General features: G+C 44.3%; 1 protein-coding gene across 1 annotated transcript in view; it reads right to left on the bottom strand.

Moving 5' to 3' along the window:
* The window catches only part of col14a1a (collagen, type XIV, alpha 1a), a 221919-nt gene that overhangs the window by 128901 nt on the left and 80084 nt on the right, over nucleotides 1–12934 (bottom strand). Inside the window, exons 6-7 of the mRNA XM_078539858.1 lie at nucleotides 6246–6407; nucleotides 1532–1651 (exon numbers count right to left, since the gene is read on the bottom strand). Of these exons, the coding sequence (XP_078395984.1) occupies nucleotides 1532–1651; nucleotides 6246–6407 (282 nt within the window). The remainder of the gene's footprint in view (nucleotides 1–1531; nucleotides 1652–6245; nucleotides 6408–12934) is intronic.

The following is a 12934-nucleotide window of genomic DNA, read 5'->3' as shown; positions in this document are numbered from 1 at the left end:
GCTCACCATGGGAACAGCATGTTTCCCGGGAATGCGTAATGAATGTGGTGGGTTTGGGATGGTACGGCGTGAGAAGCCGCCATTGCGGCCGGCAGGTAAAAGGTCGTTTCACCCGCCCGCTACCGCAATTAGTGCAAATCTGGGACAATTCTGCTCTTTAGCTTTGTTTCCCTCTCCGCAGATGCTGCCAGACCTGCTGTGTTTTTCCAGCATTTTCTGCTTTCACTTCAGGTGAGGCCTAACCAAGAAAATTGCGGGTTTACGGTTTGTGCAATAATCCACCAATTGCAATAACAATACAGAACATTCAGCATTCTACCTCTGGGTTTCCAAACTGAGTCTGTGAGCTACTGGTTACACTGTTTGCCAAGTATTGCACTGACCAGGATATTCTCCGGAACAGGTTGAATCTTCAGCACAGCCAACGTATCCTTTTCCACTGTTTCAGTCAATGACAATTAGCATTTATATAGCGCCTTGACGTCGTGAAAACATCCCAAGGCAGTTCGCAAGATCATTATCTGTCAGAATTCCAGTCCAAGAAACATAAGGAGAGATTAGGGCTAATAAGCTTGGTCAAAGGGTATGGTATAAGGAGCGTCTCAAAGGAGGAGAGCGAGGAGGATAGAGAGGAGGAGAGGGAGGAGGACAGAGAGGAGGAGAGCTTTGGAGAGGGGACTCCAGAGTGTAGGGATGAAGCAGCTGAAGGCACAGCTGCCATTGGTGAAGTGATGGAAATCAGGAACGTGCAAGAGACCAGAACTGGAGGAACGGAGACCTCTGCATTAATGTGACTAAAGTTAACTCATTTTTGAGTCAATAGGGCAAGATACAAATATCAGCCTAACAGTAACCCTTTATCACAACCAGTTCAACAGCTAATTGACTGTGAATGGCAGAACACCTACTTCTGCTGTCTGTGGACCTTTACAACAATCTCTGCAGCATACTGAAAGCCTGTATCTGTGGGCTGTTAAATTCCTCATGAACCCATTATGTCATTTTGTTCAACTCCTTCTTTGTTCCTAATAAATAGCTCTCAGACTTCTCTCGATGGTTTCATTATCAGAGAAAGGAAAGATTTGCATTTCTATAGCGCCTTTCACGACCTCAGGATGTCCCAAAACACTTCACAGCCAATGGAGTACTTCCTGAAGTGCAGTCACTGTTGTAACATAGGAAACACGTCCGCCGATTTGCACACAGCAAGCTCCCACAAACATCAATGAGACAAATGGCCGGATGCTCTGTTTTTAATCGATGTTGGTCGAGGGACGGATATTGACCAGGGCGTTGGGGTGGACTCCCCTGCACTTCTTTGAAATAGTGGACGTGAGATCGTTCACATCCACCTGGGTCTAACATCCAATCCAAAAGACGGCACCTCTGACAGTGAAGCACTCCCTCAGTGCTACACTGGGAGTGTCGGCCTGGATTTTGTGCTGAAGTCTTATGATGCTGGTCGATTTGTACTTCTGGAATCTTTTGGTGGTTTTTTTTTTCACGTGGTAATTTATATAATTAACAATACCTGTGAGAGTGTTCCCGCCCTTATAGGGAAGGTTTCTGGCAGCGTCCAGTACAGCTTCCTTTGTGCTGTGTTGATTTAGGTGCCATTCTATCCTTGGGTCCCCACTGTACTGAGCCAACCCTGAAACAAGTGGATGACATGTTCAAAGAAAAAACAGCACACGTTTGTGTGGTACAGTACTAGTCTACGACATCTTCGAATAAACACGATTGGGTATTAAATAAATGCAGTAAACACACAGCCTCCTCTAGAAAAAACAGCTCCTTGCCTTTTTTAGAAAAGATCTTAATTTGTCCGTTTAACTTAGTTCTATCCAACCTGTAATTAATTATGCAACGTTATCTGATTACTGCAAAATTTAGACAAGCATAATCTGCACAAAACATATCTGGATATCGGCGTGAATCATTTCCCTAACCTGCGATGGTCAGAAAGGTTAATTACTTCACATGCTGTTATTTCTCTTGAAAGAAAGTCCAGAAATGTATTAAAGCACAAAGCAAAAATGCCTGTAATATAAAAGTAAAATGCTGCGGACGCTGGGAATCTGATTGAAAAACAGAAAATGCCAGAAAAACTCAGCGGGTCTGACAGCATCTTTGGAGAGAGAAACAGAGTTAACGTTTCGAGTCCATATGACCCTTCTTCAGAGCTCTGGCCCGCTGAGTTTTTCCAGCATTTTCTTCTTTTATTGCAAATATGTCAGCGTCTTATTTATTAATTTTTTTTAAATCCTGTTTTAAGTCATCTTTCCTCTGCCTCCTTTCTCTAGTTGCTATCATTCTTATTGTCCCAACCTATCATCAGTGAGATACTTGACCACAGCAACCAATACAATTTAGCCCAATCCAATCCTTAACTCACCCCGACGTCTTCTGACCTTTCTCAGCAGATACAACTCGGACTAATCAGGAGTAACAACTCTAAACTGTCACTAATCTGGGAAACTTATAGTGAACTCATTGTTACCTTAATTGAAACCAATTAACTGAGGGGTGAGGGACTTCAGTGATGTGGAGAGACAGGGGAAGCTGGGGTTATTCTCCTTAGAGCAAAGAAGAATAAGGGGGAGATTTAAGGGAGGTGTTCAACATTCTGAAGAAGGGTCATATGGACTCGAAAGGTTAACTCCGTTTTTCTCTCCACAGATGCTGCTAGACCTGAGCTTTTCCAGCATTTTCTGTTTTTGCTTCAACATTATTATTGGTTTTGATAGCGTAAACAAGCAGAAACTATTTCCACTAGCAGGAGGGTTGGTAACCAGAGCTAAGGTACTTGGCAAAAGTGCTAGAGGGAAGATGAGGAATTTATTTTGTTTTACACAGCGAGTTGTTGTGATCTGGAACGCACAGCCTGAAAGACCAGTGGAAGCAGATTCAATAGGAACCTTCAAAAAAGAGTCGGGTAAATATTTGAAGTAGAGATGTTTGCAGGGCTATGGGGGAAAGGGAGAGGCAGAGGGAGTGGGACTAACTGGATAGCTCTTGCAAAGAGCTGGCACAGACATGATGGGCCGAATGGCCTCCTTCTGTGCTGTGTGACTCTCTGAAATCGTGAATCCCTTCAAATGTTGCAACTTCATAATGGAAGCTAAAACCAGTATAGTGTGAAGGTCCAGTGGACTAGAACACCAATGCGCTGGTTAATTGGAGCATTGGAACATTACTGTTCCACCCAACTTCAGTCTGACCAGGGTTCCTATGGGAGAGGCAGTGATCTGAAGATAAGTTTGCACATCGTGTGCAAGAAGAGCCACTAGAAAGTACTAGGTCTGAATTCCGCACTCCTGGTGTATGCATAACCATGTTTGAATAGCCCCCACTCAGCCTCTTCATCTGAGGATGATGCACTCCGGGGATGTTATCAATGAACTACGCTACCAGACTGAGAGATTATAACTATCAGGAAAGATGGAATAAACTTGGGTACTGTTCTCTGGAAAAATGAGGGTTGAAGAGTGAACTGATAAAGGTCTTTAAAATTATGAAAGGGTTTAATAGGGTAGACATAGAGATGTTTCCACTTGTGGGGCCAACCATAGGGGCCAAACATATAAGATAGTAGTTTACAAATCCAATAGGGAACTCAGGAGAAACATAAGAACATAGAAAAACAGGAGGAATAGACCATACAGCCCATCGAACCTGCTCCACCATTCAATACCATCATGGCTGATCTTGGGCTTCAACTCCATTTTCCTGCCATCTCCACATATCCCTTAATTCCCCGAGAGACCAAAAATCTGTCTGTCCCAGCTTTAAATATATTCAACAATGGAGCATCCATAACCCTCTGGGGTACAGGGTTCCAAAGATTCACAACCCCTTTGCCTGAAGAAACTGCTCCTCATCTCAGTCCTCAATCATCGACCCGTTATCCTGAGACTGGGTTCCCTAGATTCCCCAGCCCAGGGGAAACAAGCTCTTGGTGGCCATCCTGTCAAGTCCTAGAGAGCGATGACAATGTGGAACTCGCTGTCACATGGAGTGGTCAAGGTAAACAGCCTAGATGAATTTAAGAGGAAGCTAGATATTCAAGGGAGAAAGGAATTGAAGGGCTAATGGGGTGAGATGAAGGCTCTTGTGGGACATAAAAGCCGGCATTGACCTGTGTTGCCTGGTGTTTATGCTGTAATAAAGCGAGGATAATTAAATCAAGGTATAAGAGGACTGCCCACTCCGAGTTATGAGTGGATCTGTGTCATGAAGGGATATTAATGTCTATAATGTTATTGGAAATTGTTGTTAAATTGGAATTGTAGTAGGGTCTGTGTCTACATATGTGTCTATGGGTGTGTCTGTGTGTGGCTTAATTGGATTAAAGCCAGCTAGTCTGGATGCTTTGATATATAATAGTTTGAGATGTTAATTAGATAAACGTAAGTAGTAGAAGCTAAAGGGCAATTTGCATTTTTAAATAAACCATTCAAAAGCATGGGTGAAATCTTGCACTTAGCTGGGAGACGCCAAGCAATGTGTTTATATTACTAATAAAATTGGTGGAATGAAAGAATTATTGTTAGGAGAAAATTAAAAACCTAGTAATACAATGGAAAACTTACATTCATAGGTATAAACCGAAAGGAGTTTGTGTGTGAGTCAGAGGCATTTAAGATCTAACCAGCCTGTAAGCCTACAACTGTGCAAAGGAACTAAATTGAAAGGAACCTCATTTTGAATTCGTAAGGTCAAATGTGCTTTGCCTGGTGCCTGTTTAAAGTCTATGGGTTATTGTTACCTTGGTGGAGATTTACCTGGGAGTGATTAATTTAGGGATTTGTTTAAAAGTTATTATGCTAGTAATTTGCAAACATATGTATGTGTTTAATTAGTTGTTAAATTAATAAATGTTTAATTTAGTTTTATATAAAAAAAACCTTGAGGCTTGGTGGTCTTATTCCTGAACTCAGAGCTGCCTCTCAAACATACCAATTGAAAATATAGGTTATGACAGTTGTTCAAGTTTCCCTCTGGGATTTAAACAACTCTGCCTTTACCAACTGCTGTGTCATAACAACCTGTTGGATACATTAGCGGAGGTTCACAGATGTAAGGAAGCTGGCAGTCAAAGGACACGTGAGAGTCCTCCTAGCCTCTGCTAGCCTGGCTGCTGCCAGTTCTTGATCTGATCCACCAAACATGCAGGTTGCAGGTAGGGAGGTGACCACATGCACCCAGGGCTGGCTTTAGCTACCGTGAGTGAAAGCCAGATGCTGCTTTGGGAGATGATTTAATGGATAGTTGTTCAGCAATGCTGCTCCTCAAATGCTCCCACATTTTAATCACAGAATCACAAAACCTTTACAGTGCAGAAGGAGGCCATTCAGCCCATTGTGTCTGCACTGGCTCTCTGAAAGAGCATTCTAACTAGCCCCACTCCTCTGCCTTATCCCTGTAACCTTGCACATTCTCTCTTTTCAGATAGCAATCCAATTCCCATTTGAATACCTCGATCGAACCTGCCTCCACCACCCTTTCGTGCCTCTGTGAGATCTACATGCATTATAGCCCTTTGTAAAATCCTGCTCCCTTCATGTTCCCTATGCCAATACACCTTGCCTCAGTAAGGTGCTTCCAGAAGCCCTTCCCATCCCCTTTTTCAGTCGAAATTCCTATCTATTGGGGCATGCACTTGGCACTGACACTTTGCCGACTTCATTGTAATTGGGACCAGAATTAATCGAGAGCTCTCCACTTGATTCCTTCCGGTCTCCCACTCTCATTCCACCAACCTGAGTTCTCTTCAAATCAAAAATCCACCCCAAACCGCAGAGAGGGAGAGAAATGAGTGTCAAATGTGAGACAATAACATCAATTTTAACAAATAACAAAATCCTTTGGAACAAATATTTTGGGTTTAGAAATTCGACTAGGGGGGACATCACATAACCTGCAGTCATCAGATTAGCCACCCATCTAACATTCACTGCCACTGAATTCATTACCAATGAGATACTGTCTAGTTTTCACTGGCATTCAAGGTAACCTTAAGTCTCCCTGCAAAACTGCTGAGACACACAAGATCCAAGAGCAGGGTAATGGGATCAGGAGCATTCAATTCAGGCTGGGACTGGGGAGGGGGGCAGTATGGGCTGAGTGGCCTCTTTTCATCCTGTAATCCCAGGTGATCCAGAGGGAAACCCGCGCAGTCTTTAAACACAAAAAAAGCAATCTTATCCCGCTATTTTCATGCTGTTGCCGGAGGTTACACTCACCTATTCTTGTTTTGTCAGAATCTACATTGAAAGCACTAACCAAGTTCTCCAAAAACAACCGGACGAGGCGGAAATTAAGTCGGCCGATGCTCCAGGAGCCGTCCACGAGGACCACGATGTCGGCGATAGCTGGCGACTTGCACATAAACTGGGAGCCTGCAACTGAAACATTCGAGAAACTAAATCCGGGGCCATTCCAAAATCGACATTGGGCAAGATGGCAAAATGGATCACTCGTTAAATATCCCCCGTGCCTGAGGTATTAGCCCCTGATGTGCAGATGAGCAGAATAATCCCAAACATCTATTAACCAGTCAGTGTAGAAAGCAGAGTACAACTTAATCAGAAGCCAAACTACGCAAAGGATTGGCGGTCACCCCCAAATGCTTTGTGCTTAATTTAGTTTCAACAATACAGCAAGAGGCTGAGACGATTATGGCCTAAAATAAAAATAATGGACGACAGGAAAACCACCTCCTCTTGGAGGTATAGAAGCAATAAAACTTTATTTGAACATCATCACAAAGGACAGAAGTAATTACAATGCAGAATTACTGACATCCAGTTTATAGAAATAGTTCAGAGAAATAAAAAGCTAACAAACAAATCTGGAGATTTATTTTGCTGTTCACATCAAAAAAACCCTTAAAATGCAGACAAGAGCAATTCAGCTGTTGCAGGCAGCGTGCATGTAGTTCAACAGTTAAAAAAAAAAATTATAAACGTTATCGCAAGCATTATAATTACAGTAATGATGCAGTGAGTTCGCGACCTGACATAGTCTAGAATTCAAAGTGAATGATTCATCAAAATCACCAGATATTGCATGGCATTTGTAACTGTACATTTCACATTCTCTTTTCAAGGATCACGTAAATGTCTCCTTGCGGAGGAAGACATACATTCTCAAATTCCTGTTTAACTGAGATCACTCCTTCCCGGACATTCTTCACCCCCCCCTCCCCACCCTCCGAGGACTGATGCAGGACACGGCGCAGAAACGGAGTCACACCACGTCTTGTATAATCGCGCTCCATTTACACATCAGAACTCCTGCGTTATTGCAGGAATTGGACAGTGAGGGTCTCTTGCTGATATTTCTAATCCACCGTCCACCAGTGCAGTCTAATTGTGTTTAATTTTCTCTCTCTCTAGCTTTAGAATTCTAAAGGCTGTGGAGGAAGACCTGAAAAGAACACAATGAATATGATAAACAAATTTACCATTACCTGAGCAGTTACATTCCAAAAATAACAAGATGTCACATCACAGTGGAGTAGCTAAGATTAGCATAAATTGCACATCTGGTGTAATGGGATAGCAACAGGGGGGAACGGGAGGAGGCCATTCAGCCCATTGAGCCTGTTCCAACATTCAGTGAAATCATGGGAGATCAGTATTCTCAGCTCGGGGATTCCCACACCGGGGTTGTTCTTACAATAATAATTGCTGTTGTTTGTCGTTGCTGTGTTTGAAGAGGATTGATTGAGTATGAAGACCAGTGAATGAAGCTGTCACAGCGAATATGAGGGTAACGTACTGAGGCATTTGCACATTAGAGCTGTCCCGAGCAGTTAATGAAGGTTGCGTTCAACCAGGCAACTGGTGGGGAATATTTCCCTATCAAGCTGAGAAAATGGAGTATTAATTTCAGGACGGCACACAGTACCATTCATACCAAGACCCCTTTGATGAATTGCCTATCTCAACTTATATTTATACAGAGCCTTTAACATAGTAAAATGTCACAAGAAGGGTTAAAGGACAAAATCTGGCACAGATGCCTAAAGATACATAAAGATGATCAAAAGCTTGGTCAAAGAGGTAGAGTTTAAGGATCATCTTAGAGGAAAGAGAGGTAGAGAGGTAGAGAGGTGGTGAGGTGGTGAGGTAGAGAAGCAGAGAGGTGGTGAGGTAGAGAGGTAGAGAGGTAGAGAGGTAGTGAGGTAGTGAGGTAGTGAGGTAGAGAGGCGGTGAGGCAGAGAGACAGAGAGGCAGAGAGGTAGGCGGAGAGGCGGTGAGGTGGAGAGGTAGTGAGGTAGAGAGGTAGAGAGGTGATGAGGTAGAGAAGTGATGAGGTAGCAAGGTGGCGAGGTAGTGAGGTAGAGAGGTGGTGAGGCAGAGAGACAGAGAGGCGGTGAGGTGGAGAGGTGGAGAGGTGGTAAGGTAGTGAGGTAGAGAGGTGGTGAGGTGGTGAGGTAGTGAGGTACTTCTCTAGAGGAATTACAGTCTTGGCAACTGAAGGCCTGGCCACCAATGATGGAGCAATTAAAATCAAGAATGCACAAGAAGTCAGAATTGGAGAAGTGTGGAGATATGAACAGAGGAACATTGGAACAGGAGGAGGCCATTCAGCTCCTCGAGGCTATTCTGCCATTCAATAAGATCATGGCTGATCTGTGACCTGACTCCATAAACCTAATTTTGTCTCACATCCCTTAATACCCTTTGTTAACAAAAGTCTATCAATCTCAGATTTAACATTAACAACTGATCTAGCATCAATTGTCATTTGCATAAGAGGGTTCCCACCTTTAGCCAACGTTTGCAAGTAGAGTGTTTCCTGACTTAACTCCTGAAAGGTCTGACTCTAATGCTTAGTCTATGACCTTTAATCCTGGGCTCACCAACCAGCAGAAATAGTTTCTCTCTACCTCCCCTAACCATTCCCCTTTTTGATTAAATCACTCCTTGACTTTCTAAATTCGAGGAAATATAATCCCACCTTGTCTAATTGTAATTTAAAACCATCTGGCCCTGGGGACTTGTTACCCCCTCAGTGCCATTATATTCTTCATTACTGGTATTTTGCTTACATTGAGTGGAATCTTCGGGTCCCGTAAGCAGCGAGAAGCTTGGCGGGCGGGGGGGACTTAATTTGGCTTGATGCCAAAAATCAGTTTTCCGACAGTGGGGTGAACTGTAGGGACCCTGCTCCCGGGACTTTAAAGGTAAGGTGAGCTTCCCGACGAGCACTGTCAGCAAGTCCTTTTGCACTTGTTAGCAAATCACGTGTACTCATTAAAAAGCCACCTTGCCAAAATTAAGCTCCGGTGAGAAATTAGAATGTTCACATTCACAACTGCACAGAATTGGTGTGAAGCTGGCGAGGGAGGCTTCTCCCATGGTGAACGGTGAGTTGCTGCTGCATTGTCCTGTTTGGGGAGCGTCTGTAAATGCCGGCCTGTGCTAGAGCGCGGGTGGGGGCCAGTGCAAGTTGCGTGGGCCTTCGACCCCCCACCCATGGGGCAGGGTTTCCTGCCTGTAGGAGAGAGAGTCGGGGCCTGCGCTGTGCATGTGCACGAAAGAGTGCAGGAATCTCCCTGAGACACGGGGGCTGCATCAGGGAGATTCAGTTCATATTGAAAGTTTAAAATAAAGAAAGTTAAAAATCATTTACACATGAGCTGGGACGTGTTTACGAAATGAGCAAAATTTATTTATTAATTTAATAAAACCTTCATGAAGCCTCATCCCCCCCGTGGATGAGGTTCCATGAAAAACGTGAAGGCCGCCTGGGCTCTTCGCCTGCCCCCCGGCCTTAAGATTGGACGGGCAGCATTGAGAATTAGTTTAATTGGTTTATTAATGGCCGTAACAGGCCTTTGACAGATCGGCGGGTGCGCAGCCACCTCTGGCACGTGCCCGCCGAGTGAAAGGTCTGAATGACGCGCAGTGACGTCGGGACGCACACCCAACATCACCGCACTGTCGTCTTATGTGTTGGCGTGCGGGACCCACCCACGCACACCAAAGAGAAAATCTGCCCCATGAGGTAACAGTGGGGACGACAACGTCCTACCTAAACCCACCGTGAGAATCGACGAGTCCCTCGCAGATGCCTATGTAATGAGCTGAACAGCGCAACATCATGCACGGTCAGCTGTCCCACCCGCCACCAAACATAGACTCCAGAACAGGAGATTCTGGCCCTTAACTCTGGTGATTTCCTGCCTGCCCCGATTCAATATTAGTTTCCTTACGACGCCCGACACACTGACCTCTCCCATGACTGTAAACACTGACAAAGTAGTTATTCAGTAAGGTTCCTTAGTTCCATTTGCAATATCAGTTTAAGGGGCCCACAGTGCAACCTCCTGTTCCTAAATAGAATCAGAACATTTTTAATGTTGCTTTGGATATCCCTTGCAAGTTTCTTTTCATGCTTTCTCTCTGTAGGTCTTACTATCTGCTTTTTGTGGTTCTTTGTTGACATTGGTGGCTTGTGGGGGAAGCTACACAAAGATAGGGAGCTGTGAGGCCATGGGAGGTTTGGAACACAAGGATGAGAATCTCCAATTCAAGATGTTTCTTTACTTTATCTTTCATGAGATGTGGGCATCGCTGGCAAGGCCAGCATTTGTTGCCCATCCCTATTTGCCCTTGACATGAGTGCCTTGCTCAGCCATTTCAGGGGGCAGTTAAGAGTCAACCACATTGCTGTGGGTCTGGAGTCACATGTAGGCCAGATTGGGTAACAGTGGCAAATTTCCTTCCCTAAAGGACATTAGTGAACCAGATGGGTTTTTACAACAATCAATGATGTTTTTTATGGCCACGTCCCTGAGACTAGCTTTATATTCCAGATTTATTAATTGAATTTAAATTCCACTCGCTGCTATGGTGGGATTTGAACCCCTGTCCCCAGAGCATTAGCCCAGGCCTCTGGATTACTAGTCCAAACATCACTACACCATCGTATCCCCCTGTTGCCTGACCATGAACCAACGTTGTCCCAGCGGAGCTATCAACACCATAAGCAAAAGAGAAGTGCTGGGAAAGAGGAGAGCGAAGGAGAGATCTGGATCGGTTACAAAGTTTCTCCTTGTGGATAGACCTCGGACTGACAGCAATAAGGAAGATGCAAAATATCCAATAGATGCGATTCAACATGGAAGCAGAGCCAGGGAAACTATCAGCCACAATAAGTAAAATGATAAAAACTGCAGAAAATCAACAAAGTAGAAAGACCAAAAGAATGTGTGAAGGTAAAGAGATCGCGAGAGTTACAGCAGAGAAGAAGAAAGGTTTATAAATGCAGATAACAAGTACAATGGGTTTCAAACAAAAAGACGGAAATATATTGCCGTTCCTTTGCTGTCGCTGGGTCAAAACCCTGGAACTCCCTCCCTAACAGCACTGTGGGTGTACCTACACCAAAGGGACTGCAGCGGTTCAAGAAGGCAGCTCACCACCACCTTCTCAAGGGCAACTAGGGATGGGCAATAAATGCTGACCCAGCCAGCGAAGCCCACATCCCGTGAATGAATAGAAAAAGGGACAGACATTAGAGGGTGTGCTTTCTTGCACAGAAAAAACAGAACCTACTTGATCTAAAGCCTTAATTAATTTTTAAGCGATTTGTGATTAAGTCACTAAACTTGGCTTAATACACTGTTTACCCATTCACATGACCTTCTTAATCCGATAGAGTGCCACGGGGTTCAACTTATTTGGAGGGGTGGATTGGTTTTGTTGCCTGCACATTGCCAGCTGCACTTCTCTGAAACTGTGTTTGAAAATTCCAGAGGAGAAGGTGGCATCTAGAGAGCCATCGAATAAAGCAGCCTGCAAAATGGGGCAGGAGACTCTAAATATAAAGGAAGGAAAGATACCCCATTGACATCAAAAGAAACTCTTCCTCAATGCATCACACCCTACTCTCGACCCTCAAGCCCATTCCTTACTCCCTTAAACTGGCACTCTGTCAACCTCCTGCAACTCAGAAGCTAAAGCCAAAGAATGTAGACTTAAAATATGTTTTAAAGTAGCACTGAGAAAGTGGATGGGCAGGCACCTGCCCAGCTCTGTTAAATTGCAAACTCTTAACACCCCCATATAAAAGACTTGCATTTACATAGCGCCGTTCAATATCTCAGGATATCCCAAAGCACTTTACAGCCAAGGGAGTACTTCTGAAGTGTATTCACTCTTGTAATGGAGGCAATACAGCAGCCAACTTGTGCACAGTGAGATCCCACAAACAGCAATGTGAGAGTGACCGGGTAATCTGGCTATTTTAAAAGTTTTTTTTTATTCGTGTTGCTCAGTTATAGTCCGATGTTGAGGTTAACAATCTATTCAACGGCTTCAGTTGACGCAGTGTGAACAGTTGTGCCATCAGGAATGGATCTCTTAGGGCAGGAGTTGACTATGTGGGCGATGGTCTGACTTGGATGGCCAGCCACAATTTGAGCTTTTCCTCAATATGACCATAAGAAATAGGAGCAGGAGTAGGCCATTCGGCCCATTGAGCCTGCTCTGCCATTCAGTAAGATCATGACTGATCTGACCGTGGCCTTAAGTCCGCTTTCCTGCTTGCCGCCCATAAACCTTGCAGATCAGAGGCAGATGGTGATGTATCGGTAATGTCACTGGACTAGCAGGCCCAGGCTGCTCTGGGGACACAGGTTCAAATCCCACCACGGCAGCTGGTGGATTTTAGATTCAGTTAATAAATCTATAACAAAAACAAAAATACCTGGAAAAACTCAGCAGGTCTGGCAGCATCTGCGGAGAGGAACACAGTTAACGTTTCGAGTCCGAATGACCCTTCTAGACTCAGTAATGGTGACCATAAAACTATCATTGATTGTTGTAAAAACTCATCTGGGCACTAAATGCCGGCCTTGCCAGTGACACCCATATCCCGTGAAAGAATAAAGAGGAAAGAAACTTTCCAACGCAGC

This window comes from Cetorhinus maximus, chromosome 4 (genome assembly GCF_964194155.1).
Source record: "Cetorhinus maximus chromosome 4, sCetMax3.hap1.1, whole genome shotgun sequence".
NCBI lineage: Eukaryota > Metazoa > Chordata > Chondrichthyes > Lamniformes > Cetorhinidae > Cetorhinus > Cetorhinus maximus.
This window is presented reverse-complemented; position numbering and strand designations above follow the sequence as displayed.